Source organism: Procambarus clarkii, chromosome 1 (assembly GCF_040958095.1).
Source record: "Procambarus clarkii isolate CNS0578487 chromosome 1, FALCON_Pclarkii_2.0, whole genome shotgun sequence".
NCBI lineage: Eukaryota > Metazoa > Arthropoda > Malacostraca > Decapoda > Cambaridae > Procambarus > Procambarus clarkii.
The window spans coordinates 23,678,069-23,703,111 of NC_091150.1; the positions used below are offsets into that span (position 1 = coordinate 23,678,069).

At 47.4% G+C, this 25,043-nt stretch overlaps 1 protein-coding gene across 2 annotated transcripts in view; it reads right to left on the reverse strand.

The window, feature by feature from the left end:
- Positions 1-1,066: 1,066 nt before the first annotated feature.
- Mms19 (MMS19 nucleotide excision repair protein) overlaps positions 1,067-25,043 on the reverse strand; it is a 231,306-nt gene continuing 207,329 nt past the window's right edge. Inside the window, exons 18-20 of one of the 2 annotated variants that reach the window (XM_069322871.1) lie at positions 21,512-21,676; positions 10,191-10,271; positions 1,067-1,401 (exon numbers count right to left, since the gene is read on the reverse strand). In XM_069322871.1, coding sequence (XP_069178972.1) covers positions 1,285-1,401; positions 10,191-10,271; positions 21,512-21,676 — 363 coding nt within the window. In that variant the 3' untranslated portion in view covers positions 1,067-1,284. Of the gene's footprint in view, positions 1,402-10,190; positions 10,272-13,439; positions 13,800-21,511; positions 21,677-25,043 lie in introns of those variants that run through there. The other variant, XM_069322820.1, reaches the window with a different exon arrangement.

A 25,043-nucleotide genomic window follows, 5' to 3' on the forward strand; every position in this document is an offset into this window, starting at 1 on the left:
TATGTTTACTGTTAATAAAAGTTATGTTAATAAAGGCTTTCAATGGGCAACAGAAAATAATATACACACAGAAATCACAATAGTGTGATACATCAAATGAACAAATGGTTCATCCAGACGACTAAGGCAAGTATGGGATCATCCCGGACGTAAGTTCGAACCTTCATCACGGCCCTTGTGGATTTGTTCAGAAAATAATGTTTAATGAGGATAAATTCCAATTACTGTGCCAAGGAAAAAACGAAAATACCAAAACAAAACAACATAAAACAGTCAAACCACACTATTGAAAGACAAATCAATGTAAAAGACTTAGGAGTAATCATGTGGAAAGACCTTACATTAAAAGAACACAACAAAGTTGCTGTCACAACTGCAAGAAAAATGACAGGTTGGATAGCAAGGATACTTTTACTTTTCAAGATATTAGTGCTCTCTAGGGTGGAATATTATTGCACATTGTCCAACCTCTCACAGTGTTCGAAAGAGAACTCGACAAGCACCTTCTAAGAAGCCCTGATCATCAAGTCTGTGACTCGTTCGTCAGGCTGCAAACAGCCGCATAAAAGCCTGACTGATCAGACCAGCCACTAGGAAGCTGGTCAGAGACTGGGCCACAGTCTCCAAACACAAGCCACAGGTAAACAAAAGAAGACTCATGCAACTAGGTGTGATCCAGTAATGGGGAGCAATCACATCTTAAGATACCTTAAGGGAGCCATCACATCTTAAGATACCTTAAGGGAGCCATCACATCTTAAGATACCTTAAGGGAGCCATCACATCTTAAGATACCTTAAAGGAGCCTTCACATCTTAAGATACCTTAAGGGAGCCATCAAAGGGCTCCTCCCATAAGTCTCTAAAACTGTTGGTTATTTAAAAAAAATCAGATACTATGTTCCCCCACTCCTCTCAGCTCAATACACTACTAACTCGTCTATCTCTATCTACTTTATGGTCTCTGTACATAGGATTCAACCATCATAAACCCAGCAAAAATCAACTATTAAAGCCCTGTAATATCCAATACTGAAAATCACAAGGGATAAGCAAAAACACATAACTCTTATGCAGAATAATATATTGTAAATACATAGGACTTCTTGCATTATAACTACTATTAGCTGGCAAATATGCTATGTCTCTTACCACTTCTTTATGCTGTTATACATCCTGATATCACAATTTGATGTACCAAAACAATAGTTTTTTTTTTTTAAATCTCACATGTCAAACAAGTTATATATTGATTCAATGTTAAACAAATTTACAAGGCGGTGCCCTAGGCGCCGACACTGCCTGGGGCACCAACAAGGATCCACGTGCAGCGAGCACCGGTTGCAGCACGACGAACAACACGCTTCTTGTCGTTCAACACATCTCGTAGTCCTCTAATTACCTGTGGAGAAAATGTTGTTTTATCATCACTACAGAAGAAATGGCTCACTGCACATCTCCAGTGATAGTACATGGAAATTCACCAAATGAAAGGTTGGGAAGCTACTGTAAATAGTACGAGTGAGGAGCTACTGTAGGGAGGATGAGTGAGCAGCTATTGTTGGTATTATGAATGAGGAGCTACTGTAGATAAAATGAGCAGAGAGCTACTGTAGAAAGGATGAGTGAGGAGCTATTATGGGTACAATGAGTGAGGAGCTATTGTTGGTAGGCTAAGTGAGAAACTATTGCTGTCTCTAGCTATTCTGGAATGCACACTGAAGATGTAGCAGAAATTTTAACTAGAAGATTTAACAAAATGTTAAGAAATTATGCTAAATATATACATCACCAGGTGCTGAAGAATGGGTGTATTATGCCAGATGAAGTTGTTCACTTTATTAAAGTAAACAAAGAAACAAAGAGTCCAAAGATTAACAATATCCTTTCAAAAAACCAGCTTTGAATGTAATGAAACACCATTTTTTGGGTGAGTCCCGGAGGCTCCCTAGAACTATCCATGGCTGATATGGATACCCTAACTATTTTGCATCAGCCAATGTGGGTGGAGTTTTAGGTCTACCGGGGACCACGAACCAGAACCTGGCCCCCCTCATGTGATTTGGAGCATTCTAAATCTATCATCGACCAGAACAGGCACCCAGAAAGGTAAGCGCCACAAAACAAACACCTATTCTGGTTAACAACAAAAATAGTCAAACGAGTGGACAGAACTCCCCCCAAAAGAAAAGCGAGCAAACAAGCATGACGTCACACGAGCCGCGCCGCATATCTGCGCAGCTCACTCCCTCCCCAGGAGGTGGAAGGGGGAGCCCCAGACCCTTGCGCCGGTGATCCTCACCCCAGTTTTGAGGCTGGATATAAAAAAAAACGCGAAAAAGCGCACCCGGAGGGAGGGATGGTTGCCGGGGAGCCTCCAGGACTCGCCCAGAAAATGGCATTTTAATACATTCAAAGCAGGTTTTCTGGGAGGAGCCCCTACAGCTCCCCGAGTTACTTCACCAAAGACAAAACAAGAAGAGGACCTACCCAGGAGGCGGTTGGTGCTCCACTCCTCAACTCGAAGTCGAGACAACGGGCTGCAACCACCGACCCAAAGCAACACAGGCCCGACTGGGCCCAGGAACGTTCACGAGGTAGCATGCAGCCAGGATCCTGTTCGACTGCCAAAAACTCCATGCCCAAATGTCAACCCAAGACATATTGCCAGAGACGACAACAAGAGCAGCAAACATACGAACGTCATGGGTACAGGGATAGACCGCAGACTGGCTAGACTTAATTACCCTGCGGACAACCTGAGAGACCCGAACCCACTAATAGGGAAGAAGAGAAATTGGATCAACCCAAAGTGCATTCCTGGACACATAGTTCATTCCGTCGCACGCAGATAACGTCGACAGGCCACAACCGGACACAAAACATGATGCACCCCCGGCCTGACCAACCAAGCATCAACAACCCAAGGACCTCTCCGGAAAGCAGCAGTCTCATTCTTTGCCAGGAAAGAGGGAGACGGATGCAGACGAACATACCTATGACTACGACCAAAAGAGCAAAAACCTCTGTGCAGGAAAAGAGCATGAAGTTCCACCACCAAATCCCTAGAGGCTAATGCCAACAGAAAAAAAAAAAGAGCCTTAGCAAAACAATCCTGAACCGAAGGGGCCGCAACAAACCGAGAAGGTGGATAGGAGAGCACTCTGTCCAAAGACCTGGACGGCTCAGGTGGTGTATGAGCAGGATGGAGGGGAAACAACGCACAAGACAGCTTGCGAAATAGTGCAGAAGTAACATCGATACCAAGAGCAAGCTGCTGTGGCTCCGCCAACGTCGCACAATACAAGGCGACGGTATTAGGCATAAGATGACGGTCCTGGAACAACCAAAAGAGAGGAGACCACCACCCTAACCGAAAGCAAAGAGGAACGACGAAGAGTCAAAAAGAAATGGAAGGACTGCCAGGAAACTTCATACTGCCACCGAGAAGAAGCCCACAGGTGAGAAACCATCAAAGAGGCCACCTGATCACCATAGAGATGGTGATGAACCCACGTAAAAAATACCAAAAGCGAAAACTCGAGGAGAAGAGCGAACCAGTCTCGTACCGGACCGGGTCGATCTCCTGAAAGAGGCGGAGCTGCAGAAAAATCTCCAGGTTCGGACACCGGGCAAGCAGCGCCTGAAACCATGGCTGGGCCGGCCACCATGGGGCCAAGAGAACTACTCGCCCTTGGTAAGTCTCCAAGCGAGCCAGGACCCGAAGCAACAGCTGAACCGAGGGAAAGAGGTACTGGAACACCCACCTCAACCAGTCCTGCTTAAAGGCATCGATTCCGACAGCCTCACAGTTGGGGAAAGGCGCCACATGTATCGGAAGACGCCTCGATCACGCCGACGCGAAGAGGTCCACCTCTGGGCGCCCGAATAGGTTTCGTGGTTATAGGTTTGTTCGTCTGCAGCCGTCTCCCTTTTTTCTGGCGAAGAATGTGACTGCTGCTTTCCGGAGGGGTCCTTGGGTTGTTGTTGCTTGGGTTGTCAGGCCGGGGTTCAACTTTTGTCTGGTTGCGGCCCTCCGCTATTATCTGCGCGCCACAGCTTCTGTGTCCGGGGACGCGCTTTGGGTTGATCCAGTTTCCCTTCTTCCCTGTTCACGAATTCGGGTCTCTCAGGTAGTCTGCGGGGTTATTAAATCTAGCCAGCCTGCGGTCTATCCCCGTGCCCATGCCGTTCGTAAGTTTGCTGCTCTAGCTGCCATCTTTGGTGATACGTTTTGGGCTGATATTTGGGTATGAGATTTTTGGCGGTCGGACAGGGTCCTGGCTGCACGCTCCCTTGTGACTGTTGCTAGGCCCAGTCGGGCCTGTGTTGCTTTAGGTCTGGTTGATACCTGGTTGATGGGGTTCTGGGAGTTCTTCTACTCCCCAAGCCCGGCCCGAGGCCAGGCTCGACTTGTGAGAGTCTGGTCCACCAGGCTGTTGCTTGGAGCGGCCCGCAGGGCCACGTACCCACCACAGCCCGGCTGATCTGGAACTTCTCTTAGAAAACCGTCCAGTTTTCTCTTGAAGATGTCCACGGTTGTTCCGGCAATATTTCTTATAATCGCTGGGAGGACGTTTAACAACCGCGGACCTCTGATGTTTATACAGTGCTCTCTGATTGTGCCCATGGCACCTCTGCTCTTCACTGGTTCAATCTTGCATTTTCTTCCATATCGTTCACTCCAGTACGTTGTTATTTTACTGTGTAGATTTGGGACCTGACCCTCCAGTATTTTCCATGTGTATATTATTTGGTATCTCTCTCATCCCTTTCTAGAGAGTACATTTGGAGAGCTTTGAGACGATCCCAATAATTTAGGTGTTTTATCTCGTCTATGCGTGCCGTATATGTTCTCTGTATTCCCTCTATTTCAGCAATCTCTCCTGCTCTGAAGAGGGAAGTGAGTACTGAGCAGTACTCGAGACGGGACAGCACAAGTGACTTCAAGAGTACAACCATTGTGATGGGATCCCTGGATTTGAAAGTTCTCATAATCCATCCGATCATTTTTCTGGCTGACGATATATTTGCTTGGTTATGCTCCCTAAACGTTAGATCGTCGGACATCATTATTCCCAAATCCTTGACATGCTGTTTTTCTACTATGGGAAGATTCGATTGTGTTTTGTACCCTGTATTATGTTTCAGATCCTCATTTTTGCCATACCTGAGTACCTGAAATTTATCACTGTTAAACATCATGTTATTTTCTGCTGCCCAATCGAAAACTTTGTTGACATCTGCTTGTAGTTTTTCAATGTCTTCAGCAGAGGTAATTTTCATGCTGATTTTTGTGTCATTTGCGGACAGAGGTCGGCGGATGCAGCCTGTTGTCTCGACTTCGAGTTGAGGAGTGGAGCACCGACCGCCTCCCGGGTTAGTCCCCTTGTTTTATTAAGTAGTCTTTGGTGAAGTAGCTCCGGGGAGCCGTAGGGGCTCCCCTCAGAAAACCAGCGTTGAATGTAATGAAACGGCATTTTCTGGGTGAGTCCCGGAGGCTCCCTGGCACCCTCCCGCCCTCCAGTCAGCGTTTTTTTCGCAATTATGATATCCAGCCTCAGAACTGGGGCAGGGATCGCTGGCTCGGGTGTCTGGGGCTCCCTTCCCCCTCCCGGGGAGGGGGGGAGCTGCGCAGACATGTGGCACGGCTCGTGTGACGTCATGCTTGTTTGTTCGTTTTTCTTGGAGAGTTCTGTCCACTCGTTTGTCGATTTTCGTTGTTAACCAGAATAGAGGTTTGTTTTGTGGCGCTTACCTTTCTGGGTGCCTGTCCCGGTCGATGGCAGATATAGAATGCTCCAAATCACATGTGCATTTCTATGGGCCATTGCTCCCCGTGCCTCTGTGAGGGGGCCAGGTTCAGGCTCGTGGTCCCCGGTAGGCCTAGAACTCCACCCACGTCGACTGATGCAAAATAGTTAGGTATCCATATCAGCCATGGATAGCTCCGGGGAGCCGTAGGGGTTCCCCCCAAAAAGCAAAGGACAAAAAGGGGAAGACAACTGAAGAACTAGGGCCCAAGTGGATTCCAAGGAGGAAGCGAGAATCACCTGTCAACATGCGAAACGTGCAGCGAAAAACCGCAGCAACGCCTCCCGCAGGATCGGCGCAAACAGCTTCAAAAGGGCAGATGATGCACGAGCAGCCGAGACTAAGGTGCCAGACCCAGGAACGGCTCCAAGTGCCTCTAAATCCTCCGCAATCTAATCCGAAGACAGCTTCAAGAGGGAAAAGAAACGCTGGACCAAAGCCAAAAAGCTACGAGCGCGTAAGTGCTCAGCAACAAGTGCAGCTGACAGGAAAAGAACCTGCACATGAAGCTGAACCACACCAATATCCCGCAAAATGGCAGGAGCGAAAAGGCACTCATTAAGATGCTCAAAATGCCCCCCCCCCCAACGAGTCCCAAACATCCAACGAAAACAAGGGGCAGTCTACAAACCAGGATGACCCAGGAACCTCATAAAGCACCCAGTAAGGACATGAAGATCCAAACCTGAACGAAGAAGTATCCATTACGGAGGCGTACTCCGAGTCGCTCAGGAGGTAAGCCACAATGGCCGACCGCACCTCAGGCGGCGAGATGCGGGAAGACGAAAACCTCCGGAAAGACGGAACCGAAGGATCTGCAGGGACAGGGAACTGACCCCGGAGAGGAGCTGTACCCAAGTCTAAATCAGAGGGGGGAAAAGAAAACCTTACTCCTTGCAACAGTAAGCCCCACTCAGAAGGACGGAAAATCCAGGCGGGGTCCAATGGAGCCCGAGGCCCCCCAAGTCAGCTCCTCCCCAACCCCGGGAACCTCCAATTCAGGCCCCGGGGTCGAGTCTTCCACCAAAGCTCAGGCCTCGCAAGAAAAAGCCAGGGCAGCCGAAAGAGCCAGAAGAGAAGATGCCCACTGGTCAGACCCCAGAGCAACGGCAGGAGGAACAGACTCGAATGCCTCCGTAGCCACCCCGGACGGGGCATCCCCCGAAACTGCCCGAGTCTCGGAAACTTCTCTACCCATCCCCAACCCTGAAGCCCTCAGACACTTAGGGGCCGGAAGCAAGGGGAAGGGGGACCGAATGAACCACCGAAGGGGAAGAACAAGGGGGCGCGGACAGAACCATGGCCGAAGTGACCAGCATTACCAAGTTCGAGTCCCTATAGCCAAAGCGGGGCATCCTTGGGGTGTCCGGAGAAGCGATAACCTGAGCGTGTTGCAATAACTTAAACCTATCCTGCAACGCCTGTGCCGCCTGCACCCGAAGAAAATCATCATCAGATTGGGTGAATTGAGTCACAAACAAGCAACAAAGCTCGCAGGACTCATGGTCGAATGCGTCACCGACCCAACAGACAGCCTGACGGAGGTAAAAACAATGAGTGTTGCTCTGAGACAAGGGGACAGAGCAACCCTCAAATTTGCACAAAGCGAGAGGGGATGCAGGGGTCTTCTCCATCAGACCTGAGTGCCCCCACAGGGTTTTCCAGGGCCCCTAGACTGGGTCTGCTAAGGGTTATCCCAGACAGGGTACTGCTAACCGGCGCCCCAAACTACCAAGCAAACTGCTAAACGCTGAACTCATGGGACGTATCCACTCATGAGGGCGAAGCAAGGGGTGCCACCACAAAACGACCCTAATATAAGGAGGGTGGGAGAACACAAGGCAGATACCCCCCCTGCCCCCACCAGGCAAAAACAAAAAGAAAAACCACGCAAGAGGACAACGTACCTAGAGGGAACAGAGCCGGCCGCTGTTAAAGGTGAAAACTAGCTACGCAGTATCCCGTGCCTCACCTGGTTGATGGGGTTCTGGGAGTTCTTCTACTCCCCAAGCCCGGCCCGAGGCCAGACTTGACTTGTGAGAGTTTGGTCCACCAGGCTGTTGCTTGGAGCAGCCCGCAGGGCCACATACCCACCACAGCCCGGTTGGTCCAGAACGTCTTTTAGAAAACAGTCTAGTTTTCTCTTGAAGATGTCCATGGGTGTTCTGGCAGTATTTCTTGTATTGCGGGGCAGTATTGCCACCAGTGCAATAACTACCACTTACCGGTGGGAGGGAGAGGGAGCCAGTGGCTGAGTGGACAGCACACTGGACGCGTGATCCTGTGGTCCTGGGTTCGATCCCAGGCGCCGGCGAGAAACAATGGGCCGAGTTTCTTTCACCCTGATGCCCCTGTTACCTAGCAGTTAATAGGTACCTGGGAGTTAGTCAGCTGTCACGGGCTGCTTCCTGGGGGTGGAGGCCTGGTCGAGGACCGGGCTGCAGGGACACTAAGCCCCGAAATCATCTCAAGATAATCTAATCTTCCTTCAAGGCACACAAGGATGGAAACCCCCCTCACACTCGGGGCGGCCAAACGCCAAGCAGCGAAAAGCCAACAGGGGTAGACCCAAGGTGACTTGTGGAAGGCAACCCCAAGCCCCAAGGGCGGTACTTATAGGGCACTCAGGGAAGGTGACCCTAAGCACATGCAGCCCGAGTACCTGAGAATACTACTCCCAGCTCACACGACTACCGTAAGAGCAGCACTGTTCACGACTTTTGTTAGGCCAAAGCTAGAATATGCAGCGGTTGTGTGGTGCCCATACCTTAAGAAGCACATCAACAAACTGGAAAAGGTGCAGACATACTACTAAGTGGCTCCCAGAACTGAAGGGCAAGAGCTACGAAGAGAGGTTAGAGGCATTAAATATGCCAAAACTGGAAGACAGAAGAAAAAGAGGTGATATGATCACTACATACAAAATAATAACAGGAATTGATAAAATCGATGGGGAAGATTTCTTGAGACCTGGAACTTTAAGAACAAGAGGTCATAGATATAAACTAGCTAAACACAGATGCCGAAGAAATATAAGAAAATTCACTTTCGCAAACAGAGTGGTAGACGGTTGGAACAAGTTAGGTGAGAAGGTGGTGGAGGCCAAGACCGTCAGTTGTTTCAAAGCGTTATATGACAAAGAGTGCTGGGAAGACGGGACACCACGAGCGTAGCTCTCATCCCGTAACTACACTTAGGTAATTACTGAGAGAAGACTGGAGCTGGAGTCACACAACTGTGCATGATCCCATCAGCCGAGGACCTGGGGTGAGGATCGCCGGCGCGCGCGAGAGTCTGGGGCTCCTCCTTCTCCCTCCCGAGGAGGTGGGGGGGGGGGGGGGGGGTTAGCTGTGCAGACATGCAGCGCAGCTCGTGTGATGTCATGCTTATCTTGAGGTTATCTTGAGATGATTTCGGGGCTTTAGTGTCCCCGCGGCCCGGTCCTCGACCAGGCCTCCACCCCCAGGAAGCAGCCCGTGACAGCTGACTAACTCCCAGGTACCTATTTACTGCTAGGTAACAGGGGCACTTAGGGTGAAAGAAACTTTTGCCCATTTGTTTCTGCCTCGTGCGGGAATCGAACCCGCGCCACAGAATTACGAGTCCTGCGCGCTATCCACCAGGCTACGAGGCCCCTCGCTATCCACCAGGCTACGAGGCCCCTCGCTATCCACCAGGCTACGAGGCCCCTCGCTATCCACCAGGCTACGAGGCCCCTCGCTATCCACCAGGCTACGAGGCCCCTCGCTATCCACCAGGCTACGAGGCCCCTCGCTATCCACCAGGCTACGAGGCCCCTCGCTATCCACCAGGCTACGAGGCCCCTCGCTATCCACCAGGCTACCAGGCCCCTACGAGGCTTGTTTGCTTGTTTTTCTTTTGAGGAGTTCTATCCACTCATTTGACTATTTTCGTTGTTAATCAGAACAGACGGTCGATGGCAGATACAGAATGCTCCAAATCACATGTGCATTTCTATGGGCTATTGCTCCTCGTGCCTCTGTGAGGGGGCCAGGTTCTGGCTCGTTGTCCCCGGTAGGCCTAGAACTCCACCCACATCGATTGATGTAAAATAGTTAGGTATCCATATCAGCCATGGATAGCTCCGGGGAAGCCATAAGGGCTCTCCCCAGAAAACAAACGAAAACAAATGAAAATTCTTTTAAAACTCCTCATACCAGTGCGTGCTGGAATGAGAGATGTTAGGGGTCGGGTGAGTGAACCTCTCTGCCATCATGAAGCACTAGTGAACTGGCCAATGTTCACCTCGTGTTCCTCTTACCATGGAGGTAAAGGAACCATGGCTCATAATAGTACATAACGCAGATTAGTTGAAATAGGAAGATACATCAGAGAAGAAGAAATGAATATACTTACATCGTTCCTGTAAGGCAGCACTGTGGACGCTGGTAGATCAGCTAGAGCCTCAAGACACTCTAAGGCCTTCATGCGCACAGTCTGCTCAGTTTATGAAAAGACAAAAAGATAATTATTTGCAAAAGACTTGACAATTGTACCATCAGCCTAAAAAGAATGATTTAATAAATCATTTGCATTTAAAACATCTTAAAGAAAACCTAAGAAGACTGGATTAAGATTACAGAGTTTTGACTAAACTCCCCATGTTTAATCCACTCCACACACACACACACACACACACACACTAATTACACACACAGAGACGAGGATTGTAGGATCCTCCAAGAGGACTTAAACAGGCTGCAGAGATGGTCAGGGAAATGGCTACTGGAGTTTAATACCAGTAAATGTAAAGTTATGGAAATGGGATCAGGTGACAGGAGACCAAAGGGACAGTACACAATGAAGGGGAACAGCCTACCTGTAACGATTCGAGAAAGAGACCTGGGAGTGGATGTGACACCTAATCTAACTCCTGAGGCACATATAAATAGGATAACGACAGCAGCGTACTCTACACTGGCGAAAATTAGAACTTCATTCAGAAACCTAAATGAGGAGGCTTTTAGGGCGCTTTACACTGCCTACGTGAGACCAGTCTTAGAGTATGCCGCGCCATCATGGAGTCCCCACTTGAAGAAACACATAAAGAAACTGGAGAAGGTTCAGAGGTTTGCGACGAGGCTTGTCCCAGAGTTACGAGGGATGGGATATGAAGAGCGGCTGAAGGAACTGAACCTTACGACACTAGAGAAAAGAAGGGAGAGAGGAGATATGATAGGGACATATAAAATACTCAGGGGAATTGACAAAGTGGAAATAGATGAAATGTTCACACGTAATAATAACAGAACGAGGGGACATGGGTGGAAACTGGAAACTCTGATGAGTCACAGAGATGTTAGGAAGTTTTCTTTTAGCGTGAGAGTAGTGGAAAAATGGAATGCACTTGGGGAACAGGTTGTGGAAGCAAATACTATTCATACTTTTAAAACTAGGTATGATAGGGAAATGGGACAGGAGTCATTGCTGTAAACAACCGATAGCTGGAAAGGCGGGATCCAAGAGTCAATGCTTGATCCTGCAAGCACAAATAGGTGAGTACAAATAGGTGAGTACACACACACACACACACACACACACACACACACACACACACACACACACACACACACACACACACACACACACACACACACACACACACCTGTAAATTTGGACCTGTAAATTTGTAGACCTCATCCTGGAAACATTCTTGTATCAACATGTTAAACAAGCTACGAGGATGAGGGAAGGGGACGTTCCCTCCATGCTAGATTTGATATTTACCAGGAAGGAGGAAGAGATATTTGACATTCAGTACCTTCCTCCCTTGGGTAAAAGTGACCATGTCTTTTTGGGAATAAAGTATGCAATGCGTTATAAGCTGGAAGAAAATAAGGAGGTTGAAGCAGTTGAAAAACCAGACTTCAGGAGAGGACATTATGGTGACCTTAGAAATTTTTTTAGTGAGTATAATTGGACAGACTTGATGCTAGGCAAGGAAGTGAATGAGATGTATGGCAAGTTTTGTGAAATATATGATAAAGGCACAAAAAAATTTATACCAAAACAGAGATGCAGGACCAGAAAACAGGATTGGTTCGACAGAAATTGTGAGAGGGCAAGAGACCAAAAGACACAAAAATGGAATCAGTATAGGAAGAGGCCAAACCCCCAAACATACCAGCTATACAAAGATGCGAGAAACAATTATACAGCAGTAAGGAGAGAGGCAGAAAGAAATTTTGAAAAAGGGATAGCAGATAAATGTAAAACAGAACCGGGCCTATTCTACAAATTCATAAACAACAAATTGCAGGTAAAGGATAATATCCAGAGGTTGGAAATGGGAAACAGATTCACGGAAAATGAAAAGGAAATGTGTGAAACATTAAATGAAAAGTTCCAAAGTGTGTTTGTACAAAATGAAATCTTCAGAGAACCAGACACAATAAGAATTCCAGAGAACAACATAGAGCGGATAGAGGTGTCTAGAGATGAAGTGGAAAATATGCTAAAGGAGCTCGGGAGGAACAAAGCAGCTGGCCCAGATGGCGTTTCACCATGGGTTCTGAGAGAATGTGCATCTGAGCTCAGCATTCCACTTCACCTGATCTTTCAGGCATCCCTGTGTACAGGAATCGTAGCAGACGTGTGGAAACAGGCTAACATAGTTCCAATCTACAAAAGTGGCAGCAGGGAAGACCCCCTCAATTATAGACCTGTATCATTGACAAGTGTAATAGTGAAAGTATTGGAAAAGCTAATCAAAACTAAATGGGTAGAACACCTGGAGAGAAATGATATAATATCAGACAGACAGTATGGTTTTCGATCAGGAAGATCCTGTGTATCGAATTTACTCAGTTTCTATGATCGGGCCACAGAGATATTACAGGAAAGAGATGGCTGGGTTGACTGCATCTATCTGGACCTAAAAAAGGCTTTCGACAGAGTTCCACATAAGAGGTTGTTCTGGAAACTGGAAAATATTGGAGGGGTGACAGGTAAGCTTCTATCATGGATGAAAAATTTTCTGACTGATAGAAAAATGAGGGCAGTAATCAGAGGCAATGTATCGGAATGGAGAAATGTCACAAGTGGAGTACCACAGGGTTCAGTTCTTGCACCAGTGATGTTTATTGTGTACATAAATGATCTACCAGTTGGTATATAGAATTATATGAACATGTTTGCTGATGATGCTAAGATAATAGGAAGGATAAGAAATTTAGATGATTGTCATGCCCTTCAAGAAGACCTGGACAAAATAAGTATATGGAGCACCACTTGGCAAATGGAATTTAATGTTAATAAATGTCATGTTATGGAATGTGGAATAGGAGAACATAGACCCCACACAACCTATATATTATGTGAGAAATCTTTAAAGAATTCTGATAAAGAAAGAGATCTAGGAGTGGTTCTAGATAGAAAACTATCACCTGAGGACCACATTAAGAATATTGTGCAAGGAGCCTATCCAATGCTTTCTAACTTCAGAATTGCATTTAAATACATGGATGGCGATATACTAAAGAAATTGTTCATGACTTTTGTTAGGCCAAAGCTAGAATATGCAGCTGTTGTGTGGTGCCCATATCTTAAGAAGCACATCAACAAACTGGAAAAGGTGCAAAGACATGCTACTAAGTGGCTCCCAGAACTGAAGGGCAAGAGCTACGAGGAGAGGTTAGAAGCATTAAATATGCCAAAACTAGAAGACAGAAGAAAAAGAGGTGATATGATCACTACGTACAAAATAGTAACAGGAATTGATAAAATCGACAGGGAAGACTTCCTGAGACCTGGAACTTCAAGAACAAGAGGCCATAGATTTAAACTAGCTAAACACAGATGCCGAAGAAATATAAGAAAATTCACCTTCGCAAATAGAGTGGTAGACGGTTGGAACAAGTTAAGTGAGAAGGTGGTGGAGGCCAAGACCGTCAGTAGTTTCAAAGCGTTATATGACAAAGAGTGCTGGGAAGACGGGACACCACGAGCGTAGCTCTCATCCTGTAACTACACTTAGGTAATTACACTTAGGTAATTACACACACAAAAAAAAAAAAAAAAAAAAAAAAAAAAAAAAAAAAAAAAAAAAAAACTTCATAAAAAACAAACGGAAAAAATTTAACCAAAAATAAAATAGTATGGGGCAAAAAACAAAAAACTAAAGAAAACATGCTACCCAGTAATCAACTCATTTTCTTTCTAGTATCAACCAATGTCCTCCAAGTTGCCGCCATTACCTGCAGGCCACATACATGGTCAGCTATCACGTTGATTAAGTGTCATACTACTAGGTTTTATCAGCTCACACCAGCTAGTCATCAAGACAGGACACGACCCCAAACACCAAGACAACAAAGATGGGCTACTGCAATCCCGAGTCAAACGCATAAAACATTTAGAGCCAGAGGCTGAATGGGATGACCAGAACCAGGACTTTGTCACCTTACAAGTGAACCAATCCCCAAACTCAGGATGTGTAGGAGAGTGATAAGACACATCCAGGAAGTCGAGGGAAGCAAACCTGACGCGAGGATGAGAGGGACTTGAAACAATGGGATCATCCAAAAGGAGGGGCAAGGTTCAACCCGGACAGAGTGAGGAAGAACTGGAGGCAAGGAGAACCCGATTCGGGACTGGAAAAAACAAAAAAACGGGAAGTGGTCAGGACGACCACCACCAAACACCCACACTAAGATGACCTGGAGAAGAAGATGAGGAGAGGAGGCCTATCCGGTAGACCTGACTCCTCAAAAAGAGGAAGGACCGACCAATGCACTGCCGGCTGCATGAAACATCCCTAAAAGCCCATAAACCATGGGAGCCAGGTATCGGAAAATGCACGAACTTCCCCCCCCCCCCCAAGGTGCAAAATTCTATTGTCTGGTCAGCGCCGTGCGCCTCACTGGTTGTCCGGATTGAGGGGATGCACCGGACCTCAAAGCATTTTGCTGAAGGAAGTAGAAGCGGCCCAGCCACTGGCTCTTAACACTGGCCTACGCCAACCAAAAGCAGTCAGTGCTCCAGCCCCACCAAACTGCCACAACATGAGAAAAACACCGCACCACAACCTTCTCTGGAGACACAATGAAGAAAAAGGAGAGGCGAAAGGAGAGCCAGGTGAAAAATTAAATTATGTTGGTTGTAGTACAAAATATTTTGTGAATGTGTTCCCTTATGAACTTTTCCTGTAAGAATTCTGATTATCTGAATATCTGGCTTCTTCTACTTGCAGGGGGAAGGGGGTATTCCTTCCCATCTAGTTCGGTACTTTGGATAAGCGAGCTCATACAGTATTTGTTTAATTTGTTTACAGAGTTCTTTTGGCGAGTATGAGGCATCGATAGTTCCTTATAACCAGCAGCTGTCTGTTTTGTCTCACTGACCTTGTGGGTGTTTTCCCCGGTGGTGGCAGACATGATCAATATTCACTGACAATTTGATTATAGGGCCACTGCTCTTTGCATCTCTTTAGAGGGGGGCCAGGTAGCCTAAGAGAGATTTGCAACTGATGGCACCTAGTACAGTAGTTTGGCACTGTATCAGCAGTGTAGCTTCAGGGTGCCAAAAGGAGCTCACCTCAGAAAAAGAGGCCAACAGCAAAGAAAACTAAAGCCCCATTACAGGGACCCCCACAAGGTGAAGGCAAACAGAGAAAACAAGAGAGCTAACAAACACCAAAAAACCAGCGTTGAATGTAATGAAATGCCAGTTTCTGGGTGAGCCCCAGAGGCTCCCTGAAGCTATCATCACTGATTAAGTGTCATACTACCTAGTGCCATCAGTTGCAGAGTTCTTTATGCCTACCGGAGACCATGAGCCAGAACCTGGTCCCCTCTGAGAGGTGCAGGAAGTGATGGCCTATAATCATTTTACATTTAAAGGTTATCATCTTTGCCATCACCAGGGATGGCACCCACAAAGATAGACAAATCAAAACAAACCACTGCCTGGTTTAAAAAACAAGATCGCAGCTGCAGATTTCAGAAGGAAGGAATTGGTGTTGACGGTCCATTCCGTGGAAAGAGGAAGGAAGCAAGACAGACTTGTCGGCCAAGACGTTGGACACTCCCTGAACAGGAACAGCACAGAGATGCCAACCCTGAGAACTCAGCAGAAGAACTACCCAAAGCGACCAGCCATAACTGAAGTCCCCCCTTCCCCCTGGGAAAAGACAATGAACCATGGGGAAACAGTTCAAGTGAAGCTTGATCACCGAGCCCAGAGGAATACGAACTCCGAACTCAGTGTGCCTGCCATATTGCTACAAACACCCGTATCATGCTGTAAGCCCGATGAAAAAGAGAATGCCAACGACCCTGGCTGGACTGTTGAGCACTACTCACAAAGCCCCAACTGATAGCCGAGGTATCCGTGAAGACATGGAGCGAAGGGTGGAGGAAGGTGCCATGGCACCGAACCTCGGAAAACCTGAAGATGAAGTAGGCGACTCATCAATCAGCGCAGACACATTGGAGTCCGAACCAAGCTATCACGAGAGTGGCAAAAGGGGCTGCCCCAAAAGAACCAGAACAGCCTTCTAAGCCAAACCATGCCCAAAGGGTAAACCAAAAGGGCGAAGTTCTGACTCCCGCACAGCTCCTCGAGCATCTGTCACCTGGGTCCAACTCAACAACAGACAGCAGAACTGAACCTGAAGCAAGGCTGTTGGAGGCAGGGAAAGGGATGCCGACTGAGAATCCCAAGTCAGGCCCAACCAAGTCTGAACCTAGAACAGAACCAACTAGGATTTCGGCCAGTTCACCAGGCACCCAAACCCGGCAAGCTGGGGAAAGAACCAGATCCCTAGCTAGCAGACAAGCAGACCGGCTGGGATCCCAAACCAGCCAGTCGCTGAGGTAGGCCAACACCTTTAGACCTAACAAAGATGGGCCACCATGACCAGAGTCAAGCGCGAAAAAACAAGTGATATCAGATTCAGGCCAAAAGTGGTAAGCCTGTTACTCCACCCTGAAACCTAACCAATCCCAGAATAGACTTCCAGCTTGTCTTGTGTGAGAGCATGTCTAGCCTAACAGCATGTCTAGCCCAACGGCATGTCTAGCCCAACAGCATGTCTAGCCCAACAGCATGTCTAGCCCAACAGCATGTCTAGCCCAACAGCATGTCTAGCCCAACGGCATGTTTAGTCTGACAGCCTCATATTTCCCATGCTCTATGGATTAAATTTCACTATGAGAATTTTTAATTTTAACCTATGATATGATGGGCAATTCTTACATCAGTCTATGAACTCTGTCCCTCCATCCTAAGTAAATTTGCACACCCCCCACTCCCGTGAATTCCTGTTGGTTGAATCAGGTGAGTAAATCCAGCCTGGAAAGTGTGCATTCAACCTGGGCTTCACTGAACTGAGATGTGTTGAATCACGATTCCAGGCATGTATCGGATTGAACCAATCTGCTGAAAGAGGCGGGTCCGCAGAAAATTCCCTGGGTTTGGACACCATGCAAGCAACGCCAGAAACCAAGACTGAGCCGGCCACCAAGGGGCCAACAGGACTACTCTTCCCTGGTAAGTCTCCAAATGAGCCAGGACCTGAAGCAACAGCAAAACTGGCGGGAATACGTAACCACACCTTGACCAGTCCTGCCGAAAGCCATCGACTCCGATGGCCCATCAGTCGGGGAAGGGTGCCACATATACCAGGAGATGCCTTGACCATGCCGACACGAAGAGGTCCACATTTGGGCGCCAGTACATCCAGCAGAGCCAAATGAATGAGTCGGCGACGACCATCGGTGATGAGTGACCCGGGAAACAGCCGCAGCAACGATGCCGGAGAGAGACAAGAAAGCGGTCCGAGAGTCCAACACAAGACCCAGCCAAGTCCAAACCTGGGGGGGAACCTAGATGGGACTTCCTCCAGTTCACAAAGAACCCGAACCCAGTGAGCTGAGAAAGAACCAAATCCTTGGTGTGCAGACACGCGGACTGGCTGGGAGCCCATACCAGCCAGTCGTCGAGGTAGGCCAGAACCCAAACTCCTAGCAGATGCTAGCGGATCACCACAACCCAGGTAAAGCATATGAAAATGCGAGGTGCCAGATTCAAGTCAAATGGAACGCAACGAAAGCGGTAAGCCTGATGCCCCACGACAAAATCGAGCCAATCCCTGAACCCAGGATTAATCAGGACATGCCAATATGCTTCCTGGAGGTCCAGACACATCATCCAAGCATCCGGCTTCAAAAGAAGCCAGACCTGGGACAGAGTATCAACATCAGAGGCCCGAAACTGTTCAACACGCTTCCACTACACATAAGGGGCATAACTGGCCGACCCCCTTACAGTGTTCAAGAGAGAACTGGATAAGCACCTCCAAAGGATACCTGATCAACCAGGCTGTGATTCATACGTCAGGCTGCGAGCAGCCGCGTCCAACAGCCTGGTTGACCAGTCTAGCAACGAGGAGGCCTGGTTGACGACCGGGCCGCTTAGCGGGGACGCTAAGCCCTGGAAGCACTTCAAGGTAACCTCAAGGTAAGGCAAGGAGTGGTCATCAGAAAGGAAGGGTAAAAAACCCAGGGGTCCAGATGGGACAAGTCCAGAATGAACCCCAGATCCGCACAGTCCCGTTTCAGAGCTGGAAAGAGGTGGAAAAGCCACCTGTGGGACGGGGTCGTTTTGACCATGCCCAAGCGCACCCACTCCAAGATGACCTGACAGAGCGCAGGAGAAGAGGCCTGCCCCACAAACCCCGAACCCCCTGATGGAGGAGGAGCCACCCACCATCACCACAGGCAGGAGGAAACGACCCAAAATGGCCACAAATCGTAGAACCAGACGTGAGCATAGAGAGCGATCATCACCTCATTGACCAATCAACAGGACGAACTGCAAAAGGGTCGACGCCCCTCATGAGTACCCAAGCGACGCGCAGAGTGATCACTGTGCCGACCAGACGCCGGCAGGTCCGAAGGAAGTGCAGGCTCTGAAGCTGGCACCACTGGCCCACCACGACTGGAGGAACCCCAAACCCTGGCACGACCCCGTCCGGGACTGACCCCAATGGCCCCCCCCCCCCGCCCCGAGAACCAACAAGTTCAACACAGGGCGACAGCTAGTAGAAGCCGCTTTCAGATACTGCATAACCGCAGAATCTGCAAACAGCAATGGACAAAAGGGTAACGAAAATCTAAGAGCCAGGACCCATGCGGCTTCCAAAGAATGAGCGAGCACAACCTGCCGGCATGCGAGGCGGGAAGCAAAAAACAGACATTACTTCCTTCAGAATTAGGGCATACAACTTCAACAAGGCAGCCGATGCCTGAATCACAGAGGCATGTGCACCAGACACCGGCCCGGTCCCGAGCACCTCCACATCCTCCTCAAGTCAGTCCTAAGACAGCTCAAGCAGGGAAAGGAAACATGCAAAACTGAAGCCAAGTGCCTCCGGGCACGAAAATCCTCAGCTACCATAGACGCTGAAAGGAACGGGAACCTGCACATGGAGCTGCACCTCACCAATATCCTTAGGAAGAACAGGAGTGAACAAGCACTGCATTGAGATGCTCCAACTCGCCCCCCCCCCCAGGTAAACCTGAACCACAGTAGAAGTTTCTTGCCACTTAAGCATGTGGGTCCGATGGAACGAATGCTACGCCCCCAACGAAAATAAAGGGCAGTCTGCTAACCAGGAAGACTCCGGTACCGCATAACGCACCCAATAAAGAAAAGCAGAACCGAGCTCAAACAAGGAAGGGGTCTCTTATTGAGGCAAAATTCAGGTCACACAGGAGGTACGCCTCAAATGGCTTCCCGAACCTCCTTAGACAGGATACGGGAAGTCAAAAACCTACGAAAGGAAGGAAGGAACTGAAGAACCCGAGGGAACCTAAAACTGAACCCAGGGAGGAGCCAAACCCATATCAAATTTGTACAGGGAAGGGGGTACCTTCCCCCCTTCATCACCCCTCCCCCTGCAACAACAAGCCCCCGTACAGAGGGTAACAACACCCAAGCTGGGTCAAACGGGGCTCAAGCACCCCAAATCGACTCCTCCCCAGCCCCGGAATCCTCCATGCCAGGATCCGGGGCAGAGCCATCATCCATACCCTCAGCCCCTAAAGAAAAATACCCTCGGCCCCGGCTTGCATACCTCCACACAGCAGAACAACAACACAAAGGTACAGCACTACTCAGAGACAGGAGCCAGAGTTCGAACAACCGCCAGCTCAACACATCAGCCTCAGAACTGAGGTTGGGTAGCCGGTGCGAAGGGTCTGGAGCTCCCCCTTCCTCCCTCTCGAAAAGTGGGGAGCTGCGCAGACAGTGGTGCAGCGGCAACTGCAATATCATGCTTGTTTTCAGATTGTGAAGTTCTGCTTGGTAGTTCAGTTTTCGATAGCAATATTAACTAGTTGGAGTCTGTTCTGGGACGCTTACCTTCCTGGGTGCCTGTCATGTAAATCCCCGACACAGCAGTGGAACTGCCTCTTCCACTCACATTCTATGTCATCACACTGGAAGTCCACCTCTATGACAGCCAAGATGAGTCATTCGACCTGCCACACACTCCACCACCCCGTACCACCCAGTGCCTGGTATGGCTCACCGGCAAGCAAAGTGCCTCCACAAACTAACAGTTATAGCCACCTTTACCAAGCAGTTTGCAGCCTCTAACTATCAGTTATATAGCCTCAACCCAGCTGTGATGCAGCCACAAACTAGCAGTTACCGCCAGTTGCTTGTTACTGCTCACATTGACACCAGACGTGACGTCGTCACCAGCAGGGGTATAAATAGAGCCCTGCAACCCATGGAAGCTAATCTCTCTGGTGCTCTCGGGGTCATCATTGCTTCTTTCACCCGCCTCTTCTACCAGCCTACGTCGTGTGACGGATGCTGTGGTGGTATGGTGAGTGTCTTCAGCTCACCAGTATACTGTACTAGTATACTGAATTTAATTTAAGAGTTTGCAGGAACCATTTATTATTATTATAGTAAAGTTTATTATTTGTTCATCTGTTTCTTGTTTCATCCTGCCACTTACTGCAAGGGTCAAAGCAGCATTTTTTTTTTTAAGTTTATGTGATTGAGAGCCACACACCACCCTGGCCCAGTATTGCATCATGCAATGCATCATGTCTACTGCATCGTGTCACAACACGGTAGATGGCAGACATAGAATGCTTTCAACCACAAGGGGGGTTTCTATAGGCCATTGCTCCTCGTGCCTCTCTGAGGGAGCCAGGTTCTGGCTCGGGGTTCCCGGTAGGCTAGAACTCCACTGACTGACTGTTGCCACAGTCTAATATATACATATCAGCCCAGTATAGCTCCGGGGAGCCGGAGGGGCTCGCCACAGAAAAATTAGGAGAACAATATATAAGCATAATGGGGTAATTCTTAAAACTAAATGAGACAAATTAATGTTTATAAATTGAAGAAGAAATTAGAAAAGGGCTGATTTTTTTTTTATCATATTTATAAATTGTAAATTTTTCAACTGCAAACATAGAAATTTTAAATTGAAGTAAAGATTAACCAGATATAAAATGTTGTATTAAATTTAGACATGGAAGCTTTTAATAACACTATGTACAGGCTTAGTAAGTAATATTGGCAATAAGAACAAAACATATAGGATGAGAAGAGGTGAGTAAAGTTGGTTACATAATAACTAATGATATTACTAATACTACAACTAATTATTGTACTAAAACATATATTTGAAAGATAATATAAGTGATATTGACCAGCGGGTGGTTGACAGTGAGCGGTACAAGAGTCGAGATGAGCGTGTTAGTATACGGGGCAGCATGATGTACAGACTGCTTCAGGACGCTGGCCAACGTACAAAGGGTGCTCTCGGTTAACACCACCTCCCTACTTGTTATGCCCTGAAGCAGCACCGGCAGTAACTGTCAAAATTATTACTTGTATGAGCACATGCTTTCAGTATCACAGGTCAGGTCAATAATAACAACAACATTCAATAATATTACAAATCTGTATACAGTACTATGCTAATCAAACAATGTATTTGACTTTACTATACTTCCATTTGTACACAGTAGAAAAGGTCTTAGTCAGGACTCACCAAGCACCTAAGTATCCTCTTAAGAAACTGGTACAGTGGTACCTCGGTTTACTGAATGCCCCTCATTATGAACTTTTTGGGTTACGAGCCCGATTTCTTCGGAAAATTTGAATCGGGTTACAAACTTTTACCTCAGGATACGAGTTTGTTGATATGCGTATGGCCGACCTAGCGTGTGGTGGCACGGCGATCGCGCCTCAGTTTACCAGTGCCTCCTGCCTGAATTCTTTGCAAGGATTTACAGTTTTTTTTTATTTTTGCCTATTTGTGCCTAAAAGTTGTTATTTTATATATATATATATCTCACCATGGGTCCCAAGACAGCCAGTGGTAAGGTTCAAGGCAAGAAAACACATGCAAGAATGACCATAGAAGAAAAACATGAGATCATTCGTAAACATGAAAATGGTACATGTGTTGTTGAACTAGCTAGGCAGTACAACAAATCTTCAGGGGAGGAGGAGGCAGTAGAGGATGTCCCTTCCTCATTAAGAAAATGTGTGCAGTATGGGAAGAACTGCAAAGTTTTGCTGAAAAGAATCACCCAGATAAAGCTTTAGCAGGCCGTTGCATTGATCTTATTAATGACAATGTGATGTCTCACTACAGACAAGTGTTACAAAGAAGGGAAAACCAATCTTCAATGGAACGATTTCTAGTGAGAAAATCAAGCAGTGAGGCAGAAGCAGGTCCTAGTGGTATGCAGGTAAAACGTGCCAGAGTGTATCTCAGAGAAGTCATCACTGCCTGATGTTATAATGGAAGGGGACTCCCTTTCCAAACAGTAACACCGCTCCTCCTCCCTCCCCTCCTCACCGTCTTCCATACGCCAACAGGAGTCATCAGTAGAGGTAAGTAATAACTCGTACATACTTTTGTACTTAAGATTTGGGTGAATTACGTATAAAATTTACTTTGAAGTTAATTTTTGGGAAGTCTGGAACGGATTAATTCATTTCCCATTATTTCTTATGGGCAAATTCGCTTCGGTTTATGAATCATCTCCAGGAATGGATTAAATTCGTAAACCGAGGTACCCCTGGTCGAGGACCGGGCCGCGGGGACACTAAAAAAGCCCCGAAATCATCTCAAGATAACCTCAAGATAACCCCTGTACATCTTTTCTCCATCGACACAGTTTGTATTTACTAAACAGTTTATGAGCTGGGAAGCTCTACGAGGTTGTCTATAACAATAATAACCTCAGTCATGGCACAGTTTATATTTAGTAAACAGTTCACGAGCTTGGAAACACTGCCAATTTCTCTATTACAACATTAACATTGAGTCATTAATAATCTCAAGTTCCAAGTTCATAAAATACAGTATTGGAATCTATGAGGATTCTGAACCATTGTAATCCGCTGTTTGTGGGGAGGTCAGCCGCAGCAGCTGTGGTGAAGGAAATCTTCAAGCACCCTCTTCTGAACCCATGTTGCCCAGGGTTATGTGCCGCTGTGATTCCATGCGTTTTGTCATCATACTACTTAGCACTCTTTCAAAGATTTTTATGATGTGCGACGTTAAAGCTATTGGTCTATAATTTTTTGCATCAACTTTACTACCTCCTTTGTGAAGTGACGTGAACTCTGCTGTTTTAAGTATGTCAGGGATAACATCAGTATCTAGGCTCTGTCTCCAAAAGATGTTTAAGGTCTGTGATAGTGGGCCTGGCTCAGTGAGGTTACTGTCATTCCTACCGGCTTGAGTGGTGGGAAATGTGTTGCAGGTGTTCTGGGGGGCTCTTTTGAGCTTCTTATTACCTTCCTCTTTGTTTCTGTTCACTTCCATGATGTGTGTCTCATGTAGCTCAGTGACTCAAGCCCTCTGTTGTCGGTTACAGTGATTGCAGATAACATTCGTGCTCTTTTGCACTTGGATTCTGTTGTGTTTCTTGAGCCTCCTGGTGTTGTATTCCAATTGGCTTATGAAGGACATTGAGGCGCTCGGTGAGGTTCTTTTAGCAGGGGGATGGGTGGTCTTTGTTGCAGCTGCATTAGTGGTCTCCTCTTATCCTATGAGCGGCAGGGGCCGCATTTTTTGCCTCCCATCTCGCATGTTGGCAGGCCTTCTGGCCTGGTCCTTGGATTCGGTGTGGGCCCTGGCTCTCATCTCCGCTTCTCACTTTTCCCTTCTAATTCCGGAGGACACTGTTTTCCAGTTCCTGTCATCTGCGTCCACTGCTTGTTGGCCTCTTTCTGACTAGTTGTGTATTTGTGGGGGTCTTTCTCACCTCCCATGGTTGTTTGGTTGGGCCAGGGCGTCACATGCTCTTAAGTCGTCGTTGGTCATCCTTGGAGCCAGATGCCAGGTTAACTGCGCTTCCTGTGGCCAATTCTTCTGTATCTAGTTGGTGCCATGTTCATTCCATCCGGAAGATTGGCTCTTGGGGTTCGTGTTAGCTCTTTCACAGGTTGCCCCTTTGATGGGGTGGTGGTGGTGGTGATGAAGGGCAGGGTGGGGGGGGGGGGGAGGTTCACTTGAATTGTTAATGCTTGGTCTCAGGATTCCTGGGCTTTTTGGGTTGTTTCTTGTGGCCAGTCCTGTCTCCCTCGGGGAGGGGGGAAGAAGTTTCTGGGGCAGGCCTCCTCCCCCTTGCTTTCATTGGGTCATCTCGGGTTGGGGGACTTTGGGGGTGGTTGAAATAAATGCATCTCTTCAGTGGGTTTCCTGCCTGTTTACAGTCCTAAAATGGGACTCTCTGGATCTCCAGTTTAGCCTTGACCTGACCAGGTTGTACTGGGTCATCCTTTGCCCCTACCATATCTAACTTGTCCTCTTGTGTAACATGCTACAGTTTTTTACACAATATATCAATTCGTTAAAATTAAACATATTAGTAAGAATTATAAAGTGTTTAAATATTTTCTGTGTATAATTCTCAATAAGTTAGGCAAGTTGCTTGAGTTCTAAGTTGATGATTAGGCAAAACAGTTGCAATTTTTTAAAGAGGCAAATTAAGAGATGGTGCCATCTTATCAGCAATTAATAAGAGACCTTCCTTTGATAAACAGCTGAAATAGTGCATCAGAAGCACTAATCAGAATATGGGGACTTAAGAATAGGTTCATACAGCTTACAGAAGAATGAGTGCTTAAAATAACTCTCCTTTATGTCACCAAAACCTCTTATTACACGAACGCTCAGAACGACGTGGCACGCAATTGCATGAACTCTGCAACTTTCAG